General features: G+C 41.8%; 1 protein-coding gene across 1 annotated transcript in view; it reads left to right on the top strand.

Annotated features, from left to right (window-relative positions):
* ITPRID2 (ITPR interacting domain containing 2) overlaps positions 1 to 18061 on the top strand; it is a 40374-nt gene that overhangs the window by 906 nt on the left and 21407 nt on the right. Inside the window, exons 4-10 of the mRNA XM_053982274.1 lie at positions 4851 to 4900; positions 5740 to 5796; positions 8426 to 8462; positions 9669 to 9767; positions 10225 to 10433; positions 11227 to 11909; positions 15509 to 15581. Coding sequence (XP_053838249.1) covers positions 4851 to 4900; positions 5740 to 5796; positions 8426 to 8462; positions 9669 to 9767; positions 10225 to 10433; positions 11227 to 11909; positions 15509 to 15581 — 1208 coding nt within the window. The remainder of the gene's footprint in view (positions 1 to 4850; positions 4901 to 5739; positions 5797 to 8425; positions 8463 to 9668; positions 9768 to 10224; positions 10434 to 11226; positions 11910 to 15508; positions 15582 to 18061) is intronic.

Here is an 18061-nt window from a genome sequence, read left to right as displayed (position 1 = left end):
GCTTCTCCGGCCGGGCTGCGCCGGGAGCAGCGCCGCGAGCCCGCATGGCCACAGGGGAGCTGGCGTTCGGCACCGCGTCGCTGCTTGGCGTCTCATTATTGAGTCTGACGGCTTTCAGCCGCCGGGGGAGGAACTCAGCAGAGCGTCAGGAAGGCAGCGTTACTTTAGAAGCTGCAGTGGTTCTCACCGAGGGGCTCCAGTTTAAAGCTTCCACTGTTTCCTTGCCTGGTTTTTGGTGCAGATTTCAAGAAACGGTGCTTCCGCGGCATGGCTCCTGTGCTTATGGGCCTTCAGGAGTGATGCCACAGTTTAGACTAACTTGATTTATCTGTGTCTCTTAATGTCTTCTATCCTTAACTTGAGGCATGGTATATGTAGTCTGCGTTTCTATTACTGTTGCAAAATAATCATTGGTGTTTAGAACAGGTATTGGTGGAATTACTTTTTCTTTATCCTCAGTCACATAAACGCACAAATGCTACATCAGAAGCAGCTGCTTTTGTCCTTTTTCTCCATTCAGTCCTAACAGCCCTTGGAGGCAGAGTTGATGGGGAGAAGCTAACAATTAGCTTTCCAGTAGCTTACAATGACATTTCAAGACCTCTGCTCTTTGATATTTCTGGTTTCTGTCTCCTTTTAAGAACAGCTACGTTAAGGCAAGAATTTACCACTGAGATTAGTTATGCCTTTGTGATCTCTTGATCCGGTAAGCAGCTGACTGATCTTACTCTGTAACTGAAGTGTGGGCTGTTTTATAGCTACAGGATCCTCCATATAGTTTTCTTCTTTATAGGCTGTGCCTTGGATAGGGTGTTGGCAGCTACAGGCTTGAAATCGTACTGAAATATAATGTTCAGACCTGAGAGACCATCTTCTAAAATGCTAGAAAGGGAGACAAATTTTCTGACTTTACCTCAGATCTGGTATCCTGTTGGTTTACTAAACAGTTTTCTTAAAATCGGTATTATGAATTCAGTGCTTTCTTAGAAGTATTTTTTGAGTGGGAAGGGCAAAAAATGTAAGAACTGGAGGGGAAAGAGGCCATTGGGGGTGATACTCTTCCTAATGCTGCACTGCCACTATGTCTAAATCTGCAGGATTTCTGTCTAGAACCTTCCCTGGCCCTGTAGTCGTTAACAATTCCATACAGAATTTAAGGAATAGCGTAAAGCTGCAAACTGACAACATGAACATCTAATTGATGGCCAAAAATCTTGGGTGATAACAAAAGCTTGCAGTTTCATACCCGTGCTTTGGTAACTATCTGTTGTTAAAACTGGCACCACACATTCTGTGGAATGTGTTTGCATCTCTGGCGGTTGGTTCCCAAAATATGGGAATCTTGTTTTACAAATAACAAATGAAGCACAAGTTAACTCTTTTGCTAATACAGAAACACAAATTTAGGTAATTTGTGTTTGTGAAACCTGTTGCTCTCCTTCCACAGTAGCCTTTTAAAGTACAGCTATTTACTGTTGTAAGTCTTTTCACAGGAGTCTTGTGTTCTCCTCAGAAGGACTTTTAAAACCAGATTTCCCAATCAATGCTATTCAGACAGGCGTTAGCCTCTGCTCTATGGCGTGCAGGGTGCCAGCGTGTGTGGTTCATGCCCGGAAGATGCAATCCCAGCTGCCTGTGAAGGGCTGCACAGTTCCTTATGTTTTAAACTGCAGAATAGTTTAATTTTTTGTGCCTAATGTATATGCAAACAGTTGCTAGCATGTGCAGTAAAGTGATAATTCAAGTGGCAGTATTATAAGTGATTGTATATATAGAATCCTTGGTAACAATGTACATAGGAAAAGAGGACAGCATTAACAGAGGACAGAATAGCCCTGCAGATACTACAATGCTTTGTTTAAAAATAACAATTGTGAAATTTACAATTTGTAAGTCGTTCGCTCTGAAATTTCTTACTTGTTTAATAACACTAGTTTTGCTGTCAAGCTTTGATTGCTAAAAAGTGTGGGCATACACAAACAGAGCTTCTATTTCTGGTTCATGGCCCAACCTTATTCTTACAAGTTAGCTCCATAACAAGTTACCATGTAGCTATTGCTACAAATGAAGATTCAGTTACTGCGTACAATATTTTCTCTGTTACATGTTTTCTAAAAGTAGTCCTTCGCATTTTCTGAGTTTCTGTATGTGTTTGTGAAATCAGAAGAAAATTGGCACTTTTAAAATCTCATTTTCTGGTTTGAGTTGGCAGCAGCACAAAAAACCTTAATATCAACCCACTGCATAAATAGATCTACTTATAAGTTGTATTCCTTTGTTTGTTTCTAAAGGCATCAATTGTGTTCTAATATGGATAAAAAAGAATTACTAGCTATCCTTTGATATTTATGTTAGTGGTTTGGGGCTTTTATTACTTGGCATCTCTGTTTCACATCTGCTTGAGAGGAGGGTTCCTAATTTCCCATGTTATTTACCTGGACAGATACCCATTTTGTTGTTTTGGGCTTTTTGTAAAGAAATAACTAGCAGCAAACCCCAAAAGCAAAAGAGCAAGTATTTATCATACTGTGTTAAGAATTATGGAGGCATAAAAATTGTCAGATGTTACTCAAAGTCTCTGGTTCATTCACGTTTTGGGAATCGCATACCTTTGAAAAAGGCCTCTCTTTCTCTCTCCCCAGTACTTTGAAAAGGCATTTTGAAGTAATGAGAAAGCTCATAAAAGTTGAAGCAAGTGTTTGCATTATAGCGATAGATAAAAAGAAAATTTTTTGTCAACTATTATGATGACATGTACTATTTTGATTGAATATATTTAAACTCTGCCAGTAATACAGGGGATGTGTGAGGTATCTAGGAGCCATCTCCTGTAGATATGCAGGAAGTGAGTTCTTGAAATGCCTCAGAAAGAAGAGATTTTTTGCTTCAAGTTTAAAATAAACATGGCTTCTGCCCAGATACGGTTTTAAAAGCTGAGGTTTAAACACTTCCACAGCAGAGTGCAAAATCCTTGTCTTGTTCTGAGAGACCACCCGACCACAACTGGTGGCTGAACAAACAGAGCTCTGGGATGAGAGGAAGCCTTGAGGCTGTGTGAGGCAGGGACACCCCATCCTGAGGGCACAGCAAGGGGAAGGGTCCCCCAGCCCTAACATTCCTAAGTGCACAGGGCTGCTGTGAGACAGAACCATGGGCCTGGCTGGTGGAAAACAGCCTGGTGCAGAAAGGCAGAGCGATCCGTGCTGTTGTCCGCAAGGATTTTTGTGTGTACTTCCCCATTGTTTAAACTCATGTTTTGTCTAGTTCTTAAGAGCAAGTCTTTCAAAGGCAGGGGGTGTGTGGCAGCTATGTGCACCCATGTAGGTAGGGCAGGTGGTTGACAAGGATGCTGTTCTGGTAGCTGCTAATGTACTGTAATGGTGACAGACTTAATTTCGAAAGGAAAATGCCAGCTTTGCTGGATGGTTTTACTGCTTACTGCCAGCCACTGCATGCAGCACTGACCTTGGCTGTCAAAGTCAATGCCAGCAAGTTTCTACATAGAAAACATAGAGCCATGGGAGCAGCCACCAGGGAAGGAGAGGGAGAAGGCTGGGAGCACACCCATCAGAGCCAGGGAGTAAAAATCCAGCACAGTTATTACCTGAGAACATAAGGCTTCTTGTAGCCTGACAGGTTTAGACAATAAGTTTTTTACAGTCTGACTGGACAGACATCGAGAAATGCAGGAGATGTGAGCCTCGGCAGAGTGTGTCCTGTCACCTGGAATATGCTAATGCACCTGGATTATGCTCTGGCTGTTTGCCTTGGAGTCCCACCACGGCAGGGCTTTGCTTTGCAGAAATCGTGTTGAAGTGAGCTTGCTCCGTATCAGCAGGCTGCATCTGGAGAGAGTGAGCTCTGTTCAGAGGGGAAAGAAAAATAAGGTTGTGAAGTGTAAGGTCTGTTAGAAAGCAGATGCAAACTTTCCTTGCTTAATTTGGCTATGGCACCAAAATAAATACTGTATCAGAGCACTGTTTCTTTCAGGTCTTCAGGCAGGTTTATGTGTTTGTCTAATTAAAAATCCAAATGAAACATACATAATTTAGGTGCATAAATCATCTGCTTTTCCCTTCTTTATGAGTATTATATTTTTGAATTTGTTTTGAGCTTTGAAAGTTAATGCTGTGCTACTTAGAAGTGACAAGACTTTGGTTAAACATGTCTGAGAGACAAGATGTGGAAGCATCTAGTTAGTGTCAACAAATACAGTGTGAACCCAGAGTGGGATTGGACCTGTCATTTGTGAGGCTTCTGTTGCTCCTTTAAAGCACCATGAGGTTCAGCAAATCCCCTGCCCTTCAGGCAACAGCTATGGGAGGGATCATCCAAAAAAGAACTAGTGTGAACAGCCTGTAAAGCATCAGAACTGGCAAGTGACAGCTAACATAGCTGTCAAGACTTTTTCATCTTGGTTCTTCCTGATCATCAAATACAACTTTTCACCCCTCTCTCCAAGAAGTTTTAAATGTGTAGAAAAATGGCAACAGTTTTTGCTGCATAAATGAGCTTGAATTAATCCATTCAAAAATTTATGCTTGTTTTTTCTGGGTGTTTTGCTGAGTAGTCCCTGATATTCCTCAGCAGGGGCTGCTGCCCCTGAAGGTGTTTGAGCTTTGCAGTTATTATGTTTTGTTGTTTTTCTCTGCAAGGTGTATTTATTTAGAGGGCTGGGGATTGTTTAGGAAGTTATTGCCAGTCGTCAGATGTTTGTGCTTTGTGGGGGCGGAGGGAGGGAAGGAGGGAGGGAGGGACAACTGCTGCTATCACAAGCTTGTTACATGCTGTAAGGAAGGACATGAAGCAGCAAGTTTTTTAAGTAGTGTTAATCTCTTCTGTGGTTTCAGAACGCCTCTGGGAGCCTCCCTGGATGAGCAAAGCAATCCTCTGTTGAAGGGTAAGGAAAGACTTTACCTATTGAAATCTCTTTTGCTGGAAACTGTGTTTTCAAGGACATTCATGTGAGACCTGGTGTCTTTAGTAGCAAACCAAAGCCGGGTTGGTGTTGCAAAGTTATTCTCACAGTGGAGCAATTGTGCCTGAGAAACTGAAGGGGGGAAAGAACCTGAATAAGTCTTTCTGGAGATCTTAGTAAGCTCTAAAAAAAAACTTCCAGATGTGCAAAACAGGGAGGTGATTTTGTCTGCAAACTGGAGAGCATTAGGCAGTCTCTGCCTCTAATAACTGTGGTTGCCACACCTGAAAATTTTACTATCCGAGCAGGTCTGAATACTAAAGTTCAAAGTACAGTGGGAATGTGCAGGTAGTGACAGGGTGAAGAAGAATTACTTGCTGTGCCTGAAGTCTTCACTTTAGCTCCTAATCTGGTACAGGAAGGTGAGAGGGGAATGTCCCAGCTGGACTCAAACTCTGGATTCTCCTGGTAAGATGTCTGGAGGATAGATAACACAGCAGCCGAAGGCACAGTTATGCTGAGTGGTACCTCCAGGTTCCCTCTTGAAGTTAATTTGCTCACATGTTGACTTGGAGGTGTTTCTGAGTGCAAAACCAAAGCAGTGTTGTAGTTGTTCTGTTTCAAAATCATTTTGCTGTGTTCTGAAATGTAACTTCTTGCTTCTTAATACATTTTAACTGCATGAGTAATGCAGGGATTGTAAATAAAGTCTAGTTATTTCTTGTATCAAATGAAGTGTCTTGCTAATATCTTTAGATAAGCAGCTGGAAGGAAAACATTGGAGCATTATAGTTGTTGAGCTGGTAACTGTATGTTTTCAGGCATGCTGGTGAGAAATGGAGGAAGTTTTGAAGATGACTTATCCCTGGGAGCCGAAGGTGGGTGTGGCAGATTATGACTCTTTTTCTAGCCAAAAAAGTTATACTCAGTCATCTGATTTTTATTTTGAAGGACAGCATTGGCTAGAAAATCAGGATGAAGCACACAAAAAATGCAGGAAGATTTGCTTTTTGAAGTTATTTAGATTATTGCTAGAGTTAAACACTCTGGGTCTCTGACCCAAAGGTCAGAGGCAGCCCTGAATTTGCTTCTGCCCTCTCATTTTAATACCCATGATGACAGGACAGTCTGGAGCACTTACCAAGGCTGTGAGAAAATGATTTCTCCTACTTGCTCTTCTTGTCCATGGGTTACTCTTGGCAGCCAGGCATGCCCCACTTCCACTGAATCCCTTGGGAGTGGCATGTGTGAGCTTCTGAAAGGAGGAATGAAATTCTGTCAGCCAAGAGGCAAATCTCTTAAGTGCTTTTAAAAGTGAAAAGCACCAAAGCTGAGTATTTTGATCAACCACAATATAGACTCTTCTGTTGCTAGCTGCTTGCCTTTTCTTTCTCTTCCCTTTTTTAAGGGGAAGGAGATGTGGCTGCTCCCTGTGGACTTTGCGAAAAAGACTTCTAGCCTTGATGCTGATCATAGATCAGAGGTGTCCATAAACGAGCTAGCAAAAGCACAGTGGATTCTGTTCTAACAGCAGCATCTTGTAAAATCCTGGGGTTATCTGTAGGACAGGGGATGTAAGTCATTATCTGCTTTCAGTGTTTAAAAAAAAAAAAAAAGGCAAAACTCCCAGTTTAGCTTTTAATATTTTTGAATTACATCTTTTGCTAAGTGCCAGAACTGGTGTAATAGAAAGCCCTTTTCTTCCACATTAGTTTTGCCAGTAGTGTCAGAGTGGGATAAGACCTGGAGGAAGGAAATATCTTTAATTTTTAAAGATTTAAGACTTCTAAGGAGAAAAGTTTATCTGGTAATGATCTTGATCTGATATTGATGGAAAAGTAGTAAATGAGTCTCCTATTGCAGTAGATGAAATAGGATTAAATTTTCCTATTGACAGTCTTTTCCACTTGTTAGATTGCCTGCAGTACAAAGATTTCATAGGAAAAAATTTCTGTGTAATGATAATCCAAGGGTCTGAGCATATGACCAAGAACACAAGAATTAGTGGATTTTAGTACATCATGTCACTTTTTTCTTTTCAGTTTTTCTCCTTATAGTTTCCAAGGACTTCTGGATTTCATGGGTCTTTAGCATGATTTAGCTTGTTCAGATGAAAAGACCCCAGTACTAGAATTGCTGGTTGATTTTTCTGGGTATTGATGCGGGTGTTTCTGCTGGGCTTTGCTTCCCATCCTAGAACAAGGGGACAACAGAGCTGCTTGGAGCAGGGCTGCGTGCCCTGCCAGACAGACAGCCCCTTTGAGGCTGGGATGAATGGCCTGCCCTTGTGCAGCCGTGACTGCCTGAGTCCAGATGCAAGCCAGAGCCCTGTGTGAATGGTGCAGAGGGCATGGGGCAGGGACCTGTAACCCCAGCCCACTGCTGAGCTGGTAAAACCCATGGTTCAGCTGTTCAGCTTAGTCACTGGATAATCCTTACAGATAGGCTTACCTTCATGTTATAGGCGAGAATATTAAAAAAAAAGAGATGTGGGATCTGTGTTTTGCATACATTCCTTTGCATACATTTCTTTGTGATGCCTCTGAAACCAAGAGAGAGGTTGAGAGGTTTCCACATTTTACTCACAGTTGCTGACTTTAGCCTCCTGCCACAGTGGGTCAAGATGCAGGGTTTTCCTGGCAGTTTGTGACATCACCCTTTTCATAGCTGATTCTGAGGGCTGCTATAACAGATACATGCTCCTTGCTTGTCTCCTGGGACAAGTTGTTAATGCTGAGTTGCCTCTTTGGGGAGCCCATAATTTAAGTCTGAAGTTCAGTTCTGAAAAAAATAATGCTGCCTGTAACATTCCCATGTGATCCAGCTGTGGAAAGTGCTGACTTCCCTGTCAGCCTGGTGACCAGGTGTTTGGTACCTGGCAGACAGCCTCCCTTCTGAGGCTATCAACTCTGAGCCCTATCAACTATCCCTCCTGCCCTATCAACGTCTGCTGGCCCCATCAGCACCAAGGGCTTCACTGAGCTCTGGTCCATGTATTGCACAGCTCAGGCAGCCAGGGCCCTGCCCCACTTTGCTGATGAAAAGATGAATAAATAGTCTCAGCACTTGGCCATGGGGCCAGCTGCCTTTCTTATATTCTTTACTTTCTCAACTGGAGTAATATTTGCATGCCTGCTTGTCCTCCTCCCCTTCCCACCCAGGAACAGCCCTGCAGCTGGTAATCTTGTCTTCAGTTGCAAAGCAATAAATGGTTTATATAACAATTACCAGCTTATCACAATTTAAATTTCATGTAATAAGATTAATGACAGTATGTAAACATGTGCCCATATGAAACTTAATTTTAAACAGAGCTTTAATAAACCAGATCATTTTTATATCAGCCGTATACTAGAAACCCTTGACAGTCACATTTATATGAAAGAAGTAAAATCTGGTTTATGCAGGACTGTTGGTAAACATGCTCACTGTCTGCTTCTTCATACTGATTGTGAAAAGTGTAGTTCTGAAGAGGTTTGGATATAACTACTTCTTCTTTCTCTGCAGCTAATCATCTACGGAGTGATACCCAAGCAGAAACATGGTAAGCATCTTTTTTTTGTGTTTGTTTACTTCAGAGGAATATTGATACTGAAGGGCAGGGGGGAGAATGAGTAGTATAAGTCATAGGGGCTTCCACAGAGCTAAAGCTCTTCTGCTCATGTCTGTTTACATGAGAGTGAAGGAAGTGATCCAGATAACACAGAGTCGTTAGGAGGTGCAGAAAAAAAAAATAAGATTTTATATTCTTTCAGCAGACCTGACATAGATTTTGGAGTAGCAGGAGGAAAACAGAGAAATGACAAATCTTAGCAATGTAGCATGATTAACCTTCTTTGCCTCACTGATTGCTCACTGTTTCAGAAATTTCAAGGGAAAATTAGTTTTGCCTGTCACAGCAGATGTCTTTTGGGAGTGGGGAAAAATGATTTTGAGGTAGGAAAGATGGTTAGAGCTTCTAAATAAAATGTGCTGAAACTAAAACCCCACTGAGACTTCAGTGAATACTGCACAGCCCTGTGGAAAGCATCTTCTCTATTACTCCTGAGTTGGGCTCCATAAATAAATATACACTCTTAGGTGAATCCTCTGCCACCTTTGGTTTCTTCGTGGCTGTTCGGGGGGGGAACAGTTTGTTCCTGAGAGAGATTAACAGGAAAAGTATGTTTGAACCCAGGATACCACCTAATGCTCAGGCAGTTTCTCCAGATGCAGGGAAGAAATAGTTTGGGATTGGGAAAGAGACTGGCCAGCAGTGTGGGCTGGAGCTCCTCTTGCTTCATTTCCCCATGCCTGGAGCCTCTTCAGCTCCCCCAGCCAGGTCCGGACAGGTGGCAGCTGGGGTGAGCAGGGTACCCGAGGCGTGGAGAGGGTGGTCCTGCTGGAGGAGGCAGTGGCCCAGGGGAGGCAGGAAAAGGCAGGGCAAGGACAGCTCACCCGAGGCTGGGCTTCCTTACTGGAGGAGGGTGGGAACAAGGAGGGTGGGGCAGCAAGGGCAGATCAGGGGTTGTTTTCTCAGCTCGCATTTGCGTTCGAAGTCATACCGTCTGTACATTATTACTGAGGTGGCCCAGGGTTTGCTTTTGTTTCTGTATTTCAATAAATGACATGGATAATATAAACCAGATAACAGTGAAGGGGAAAAGAGAAATTCAGCAGTGCTGGCAGGTTAGCTCTCCAGTGAGACAGAGAATCAAGTCCCTGAACAAAAGAGGTTTATCGCAGGGGTCCTCTCTGTTTGTGTTGACAGCAATGGTGTACTGGCAAAGGACAGGAGGCTGCAGTTCCATCAGAAGGGGAGAAGTATGAACTCTACCGGCTCGGGAAAAAGCAGCGCGACTGTTTCAAGGTAAAACTATGCTTAAAAGGTCTGTTTCTCAGTTAAATGGACTTGGCTTGTTTTATGTGCATTGCTGCATTTAGTAGCTGAGAAGGGAATTTTCATTTGGTTGCTTGGAAAACTTCTGTTTGTCTTTTGTTGTGGTTTTCAGTAAATGCTAACAAATGGACCTAAATATTAAAAATACCTGAACTTTTAATGGCATTTTAAAATCTGAGCTCTGCAGAATAGGACTTGTAGAAATTACGGGTTTGGATCTGTGATGTGTCTGGGCCAATGGCTCTCATGATGGGAATGAAAACTTTAGATGCAGAGATCTCCACAATTATTTCCAAAACTAGTCTGAGTTGTCGGAGTCAAAAGTTCAATAAACCAAAGTGGTTACTGGGCTGAGTTGGCAGTTTGATAGAAGGGACTGGATCTTAGAAGGAGACATGTAGATGGTTAACATCTTTCATTTGTCTAGTGTTTCTGAATTACTGGAGCTTTATGAGGAAGATCCTGAAGAAGTGCTCTATAACCTTGGGTTTGGAAGAGATGAACCAGATATTGCTTCAAAAATTCCAGCAAGATTTTTTAATTCATCATCATTTGCCAGAGGGATAGATATCAAAGTGTTTTTGAATGCCCAAATACAGCGCATGGAAGTGGAAAATCCAAGTTTTGCTTTAACAAGTAAGTATGTTTTTTGAAGCACAGTTTATTTATGAGTTTATTAACTATGTAAACAACCCCAAAAGAGGTGTGTATCTAATATTCTGGCAAAACTCTGTTAAAGCCTAAAGGCAACATTCCATTCAGAATTCATAATAAAACTCTTGCTTGGTCTTAAATAGGCAAGAGATGACCACCAGGGTGGTACTCCTTGGGATGCGTGGAAGGGTTTGTAGTGGGGGAGGGAAATAAAAGGCATCCTGTAAGGTATGCTGCCTTCTGGTTTGTATCATGCTCATCTTTTCTTCCGTTGCAGCTTTAGAGCACTGAAAAAAATAGCAATATCCCTCTGTTTCTGGTGTTCTTCAGTCCCTGGGTGGGATTTTTTTTCTGGGTGGCAGTGACCTGTTTTTGTCATTGTTGAAATCTGGGGCAGTATTTCCATGGACTTGGACAAGAGCTTTGTTGGATCAGTAATGAGTGCTGCTTAAATGAGAGCATAGCTGTCCTTGTCTAGTTGTAGCTGGAGAGAGCAATGTGAGTAGCACTTCCTTTCTAGCATTTTGTAAATAAACTTGCATTCACACACATACGCCACTGATTTAATTCAGGAGAACTTTGCATGCTGTTCCTGTGCCTTTAGCAAAGATTCTTTTTTTCCATAGTAGGGTATCACTTTCATGTTACAGGCCTAGGAAGTGTTCATTCAGCCTTAGAGGCCCCTGATAAAAGTAGGAGGAGGTTTTTGGGGTTGGGCAGAGGTTATGATCAAAATTCCCTCTTCAGATATGCCTTGTGTTTCGTTCCTGTGCAGGTCGTTTTCGTCAGATTGAAGTGCTTACTACTGTGGCCAATGCTTTTTCTTCTTTGTATTCTCAAGTCTCTGGGACTCCTTTGCAGAAAATTGGTAGTATGAATTCAGTGTCTTCCAGCAAAGAGGCGTCCAGCCCTCCCCCTCTGAATCGCAGCAACACAGCCAGTCGGTTAATGAAGACCTTGTCAAAACTCAATCTGTGCAGCACACAGCAAGCTGATGGCAGCAGCTCCACAAGTCCTTCGCCTGTTGAAAAAGGGAAAAGTCCAGCTGAAGTAGGGAGTGAGGAAAATGATGTTAAAAATGAATCTAAATTGCCAAAATATCCTAAAAAGAAAGACTGTCCCTCTTTTTTGGCCACTGTAAAGGAGGAGATAGCTGGCAGTCAGACAAAGGCTGCAAACGCAGAGAGACCTGTGCACCTCCCTGCTGCGCAAGAGGGTTCTGTGCCTCCAGCAGACGGGCAGGGTGGCAGGTTGGCCGGTGCCCAGGATAGACCGTGCGAAGAACCTGGTCTTTTGGACTCGCCAGGGCTCAGCAGCAGTTCCAGCACCTCCGACAGCAGTGTCCTGACACAGAGACTGTCCGCGGCATCGCCAGGTAGAGACCCCTGCGCTCCCCTCGCAAACCCGTCCATAATGAACCTAATGCTGCAGCAGAAGGACTCCTTTGAGATGGAAGAGGTGGGTGAAGATACATGACTTTCTTTGTGCTTACAGTTTACATAACTCCCTGTCTGCCAGCACAGGAATGTTCCCTCCTGTGCAGTTGACAGTGTTTTCTCCAGGAATACTTTAAATTCTCTAAGTGTTGCGCTTTCTCAGCAGTTGCAGGCTGCTCTAATTGATCCTCTTAATAAAGTAACTTAGTGCTGCTGCTGCTGTTGTTCCTAAGTCAGTGGGAAAGTTCTCATTCTGTTTTTTTTTAAATCAAATTCAGAAAGAATTGCTATCACTGGTGTAACTCCTGGGAAGTTTTCCCTGTGTAAGTAAATCTAGGTTAGGCTTTGTATGCAGCAAAACCTTGGGTGTTTAGTTTTTACTTTACTTAAATTGTTAAGTAGAAATCATAACTTTTGTTGCCTAGAAGTAAATTCAGTGTATTAATTGATGTTTATTAAAGCTACATTTGTGAATAAAACAGGAGTTTTGTTGCAGTGAAACAGAGGAGGGGCTTTCATGAAGGGTGAAGTTCTCATCTTGTGCAACTTTCGGTTTTGATAACGATCTACTCTAAGTTGACTTATTTGTTCTCTGGAAATTAACACACTGAAGGTCTCTGTGACATGACTTTTGGCAATGGCTTAATTACAAAGTCTGTGCTAGATGTCTTTTAACATCTTCATATATGCAGATATCCATTTTCATATTGATAATTGTCCCAGAGGAATTTTAATTCCCAGGTTCCTGTAAGTGATTTGTTTATTAGGCTAGTAAACATCTAGCCTACAGATTCAAGAATGCAATTTTTGTATAGACTTGCAGCTCAAATTGTAAGAACTGTCTCAATATTCTTAAATGAGTAGATGCTTTTGTGGCACATTTCAACATGACTGTTAAAAGTAGTTAAGTTTTTCGTCTATGTGAAATAGATACATAAAATGAAGGATACTGTGTTTTCATTGGTGAAATTAAGAAAGCAAGTGAATAGAAATGCCCCAGAATTTTACAGTGAATGATGAAGTGATGATTTAGAAGATATTGTGTCTGGTGTCATATTGTCATGACAAGCTCTTCTAGATCAACTAATGTTGTAGCTGAAGGCAGTCATTAAGCAAAAAAAAGGTAATCAAGCCTCTTGTGGTTCCTAGCACTTGTTCATTCCAGTGTGTCCTACCCACATGTTGTGTGGCCATCTACTGAACCAGAACAAAGGACTAGTCCAGTTAAGAGGGGAAAAAGAAACTCAGTGTATTTTGATTTATTTCTTTTTCCTGGCTTAGTTTTCAGCCAGATAATTTTCTTGGTACAGCTTGATGTGTAGCTACAAAAATGTTTGCATTGGCACAATTGGATGGGACTGAGCAGCAATGCATTTTGCCATATATTTCAGAGGAGAAATCCATTTTTGGTACCCTTGGGCAAAACTGAAACAATTAATGTATTTTATATACATTTATATACATGTCTGTATATTAAAAAGAGGTGTGGATTTTTCCTTCAGAGTAAGTTGGCTGTAAAGACTCGCTGAATTCTGGGCAAGTACGATGCATTTGCGAAGTTTTGGTTGCACACTTTGTGCAGTGATGCCAGGCATAAACACAGCTGTTTTGGCAAGACAGCATATGATGTGGGATAGAATTGTGGTGAATTTTTGGTTATGCAATATACTATATACTTATCAACTGCCTACAGATCCCTGGGAGGGAGGGATTCAGTTTTGCTGAAGACATTTTAGAACAATTCCTGGCAGTGTGATTTTATTTTTGTGAGTCTCTAAGCAGGGTGTAATGAACAATAAACTGTACTAGAAACAGTGACAGTAACTCCTCCCCCTGTTTTCCTAGCTTGGCTTGGAGTGCATTCTTATGCATAAGAAAGATGACAGATATATCAAGGAAGTTCTTTCCAAGGCTTGCAAATGCCTTGGAGGTTTGCGTGCCCTTCGGAAGTCTGTAGCTGTGAAGATAGCTAGTGTGGGGGAGTGAGTCAGGGCAGGATTTCCCCCAAACACCCACTCCTGAGGTGGCCAATGACAGTCCTGAAGGTCACTTACCAGCATGAATATTGGCTGGAGGGATGGGGAAAGAACTTCTGTGTGCTTGAGGAGCTGCACCGTGCTGTGGACACAGTTGGAATGCTGTCTCCCAGCCAAGGACAGGAGGTGGATGGTATTTAAATGAGAAGAAGATTAGCTTTTGGAGGGCTGCAAATTTAGCCATCAGAAACTGGGAGGTTTGAGAGAATCAAGACACATTTCCTGGAAGGCTAGTTTTATTAAAGCATCTGTAAGATTACTTGCTGTTCCTTGTTAAAAAAACCGCAAACTAAATTTTTCCTAATCTTAAATGGTGAGCGCCTTCTATGCTCCCCTGCACTTGGATGAAATAAGGATTTACCCCTTTGGTACAGCCTTCATCTCCTAAAAGAACAGAAGCCGCTTTGTTTATCATGCAAAAGTAATGCTGCTCGCTTACTAATGGTAAAAAGTTCAGGCCAAGTACTCCTGAAAACCTTTGTAACTAAGAAAATGAATCCTTGTGGCTGCTATACACATGAGATCAATGCAAATATAACCTCTTCTTTAGCCAAATACTTATTTTGGCTTATCAACATCAGTATATTGATTTTTACATTTTTAAGTTGATAAAAAATTGAAATAAATTCATTTGCATGATAATTTTGAAAGTGGGCTGGCAGCTCATTAGAGGGAAGGGTTGGGGATAATTGGACAGGGGAGTTGTGCATGTAGACTTGCGTGTGATCCATTAGGATTTTTTTGGGATCACATGCAAAAAGAGAGAACTTTTTCTAGGTTTTGAACCAAACAAAGGTCTCCCTGTTGAGCTTTTAGACATATTCTTTTCATTGTTTGAACATTTGCCTGAGAACTGCTTTCTTAATAAGACTGTGTTTCACAAAGTTATTGAGTGAAAGGATTCATTTTTATGTAGTTTTAAATTTCCCAGTTGAAACGTGCATGGATCTGAATACATTATCTTCCTTTTCTCTACTGGAAGATACAAGAATTATTTCTACAAGTAGCGGCATGGTCAAGTCTGGAGTAGGTTCTGGCTGGGTCTGGATCCTTCTGCTGGAGGACTGGTGGCTTGTAGGAAATAGTTGGTAGGACAGCAGATGACAGTCCATGTGTGCTGACCTCCCGATACATTTTTCTAAATGTATTGTACTTGTTCTTTATATTCAAATGAAGGGCCAAGGGTTCTGACTGGAAAAAGACAGTAGTGTAAAGGTGGTCAGAGGTGTTTTTACACAGTAATTTTAGTGTTTTGTCAAAGAGGAACTGAGAGCTCTGTGTTGTCACAGGATGTGATTTCCAGGTCTTTTGCGTGCAGTGGGTAACCGGAGGGGAGGTCTGTGCTCTGCGTGGGAGGTGCTGCCCAAGGGTCACGGTTCTTCTCCAGGAGCATTGCTGAATGCCTGGTGAAAGTTGGTTCAAGGAGATCACAGTTTGTTCCTTCAACCAGTACAGGCTGTTCAATTGGAGGAAAAAACCACCAGAACCTCCTCCTGCATGTGCAGTGTGTATAGCTTAGGTATTCTTAAGCACAGGAATATATTCCAGTTGGCCTGACAAAATATTAATGTCCTCTTCCTGACAGATCCAGAGTACAGAGGGGGATCTACCTCACGTTTCAGCGACACATCAGCTAGCAGTGACCAAGTCAAGGAAAGGTGAGTAGACTGCAACTTCTGTGAGGACAGCAGACTGCTGAGTGTCCTTCCATCTCTGAAAGGCTGATTCAGATATTTTAAGCTTCTAAAGTTTTTTTTTTTTCCTCTAGAAATAAAAAAGAAGTGGGTTTCTTTTTTAGCTAAATCACAGAACATTGCTACAAAGTGGCAACCAAATTGCAGGCAAGACAACAGCCCTATAACCTCACTGGCTGTTTTCACTTTTGTATAATTGATGATAGTTCAGATGGCCTGAAATGTTAATTCAGATTGTGTGGGATTTTTTTTGCCTTAGTAGATCCTGTAATTTAAGATACCCATTTAAACTGAAATTACATTGTTTTAAACCTAAATTGCATGATACATGCAGCTTTTTCCTATGCACTACTGCTCTGTCTGCAGGCTGCCTGCACAGAAAACTAGTGTCTCTACACCCACGTGGAAACTGTAGTCCCTCACATGGAGAACGCTGTGCACTGGCTGTTGTGGTTCACTTAGTTTGTGCTTTCATCTCAAATTCTTATTTATGTGTTTTATGGCTTGGGAGGGGGATAAAGCTGATTTTTAAGATTATTTTGGGATTGTTACTTTGCCCAGTGTGAACAAGTGAAGTCCATTCTCTAGCTGATACATTTAATTAAAGAGGAACTAGAGCTTGTTGCACTTAGGGAGGTGCTTAGATGCATGCAGTTTCTTGGTGAAATGAATAGCATCTCTAGATACTTGAGAGGCAGAAAAACCTGTCTAAAGAAATAGAAATCCTCTTATTTGCACAAATGAATTGACAGTCGTGTGAACTGTCAGCTGAATTGCATTGACATGGTTGAGCGCGCCCTGGACTAAGTGTTGGAGGGCAATGCCTGGTTATTGGTGATAGCTTGTGCTGCTTGTTCATCAGTGTTCTGCACTACACAGCCTGGTGCTCACTAAGCTTCCTCTGCTACAAACACAGGCCACTAAGGATTGCCAGAAACTGAATCTCTAACTGTTCCCACTACTTCCTCCTTACACGCTTCCTCCTTCCTTCACCTGCTTTACATGACTGCATGATAAGAGGTGCAGTCTTCATAGGGCAGGTCTCCTGTTTGCCTGGCCTCTCCAGCTTCAGGGAGAGCTTTTCAGAGAAAACCAAGTTAAGGAGCCAGGAGCTGCAGTAAGGGAGGAGAAAAAATAATTTTTTAATCTTTTCTGCTCCTGGTAGTTATTTTATCCTCTTCTTCCATCACACAACAAAGAAAAGTGAGATGGTTCTGTGTGTACTTGCTGAAAGGTACCAACAGTTACAATGGAACTTCAGTCTGACAGAAGCAGGCCCTGCTGGGTCCTGTTTCCCAGGCACTGTGTCCCACCTATTTCTGAATACACTTTGCACAGATTAGTGGTGACACTTTATTATCAGGCAGGCATTGCCTAGAGTTTCTATGACTTATCTGACAAGGGTATCAATGCCTGCACATTTGCTAAAAGTTAGTCTGAGACCAGCATTTTATTTCACCTGGAAGATGCGAAAAATTTAGGATTTTGTTCTGTGTGGATTTCAGTTAAGTTGCCAAGAGGGAGAACATTTGATGGAGAACTTACCCAAAATGTAAAAAAACTGTAACCAACTTTTGTTTTTGCAAGGTGTCCAACACGAGAAAACATAGAGGCCTGCTTTCTCAGAGAGTGGATATTCACCAAGTTAGAAGGCATCCAAAGTTAGTGGTCACTTATTAAAAATGCTGGCCATTGTGTCTGAATGTGAAATGCCACTCTCATGAGGTGGGATCAGCATGAAATTCAACCATAGGTCCTCTGTTGCAATGTGATTTCAGTTGACAATCCTTATACAAACCCCCTTTTTCAGTGGCTTTGTCTCTATGGTGCATAAGCACACATAAACTAAAGATTTGTTCCAGGTGAATACTTGCCCTGAAGGAATACTTCTGTACTTCTTTTTTTATGTGGTGGTATTTCTTTGTCAATTAGTAGGGTTGGTGTTCTTTGGTACAGATTATTATAAGCCTTGCAGTGTCATTTTACATGTACACAGAGGGCTGTGGATGCTTTCTCTGAAATTTACAAGGGTTTGGAAGGCATGTTAAGAGGGCCTTTAATAAGAAGTGAGGTATTCAAATAAAAAAAAAAAAAGAGATTCTCTTTCCTACTGAAATAGTCTGGCTGACTGTTGACTGTTATTGTTGAACAACACAGTCTACTGTTGCTTAGACTTGCAATTAAAGCATGTTTCTTATCTCAGTTGTTTTAGGAACACAAGAATGAAAAGCTGCAGCTAGTTTGCAAACATACAGCGCTGCTAAATATTCACTATAACAAAGAGTATTGCAAAGTTATCTGGTAGAAGGGTTTGTTAGTGCAAAACCAAAATTCTTACTGACATATATCATAGAGCAGCACCTTCCATTCCAAAAAATGCCCCAAAAGCAAGACAAATAGAGGCACAATGCCTAGAGGAAAAAGTTTTCTCAAGACACTGCAAT

The sequence above is a fragment of the Vidua macroura genome, chromosome 7, assembly GCF_024509145.1.
Source record: "Vidua macroura isolate BioBank_ID:100142 chromosome 7, ASM2450914v1, whole genome shotgun sequence".
In the NCBI taxonomy this organism is placed as follows: domain Eukaryota; kingdom Metazoa; phylum Chordata; class Aves; order Passeriformes; family Viduidae; genus Vidua; species Vidua macroura.
Note: the sequence above shows the minus strand (reverse complement) of the source record. Positions and strands in the feature narration are given on the sequence as shown.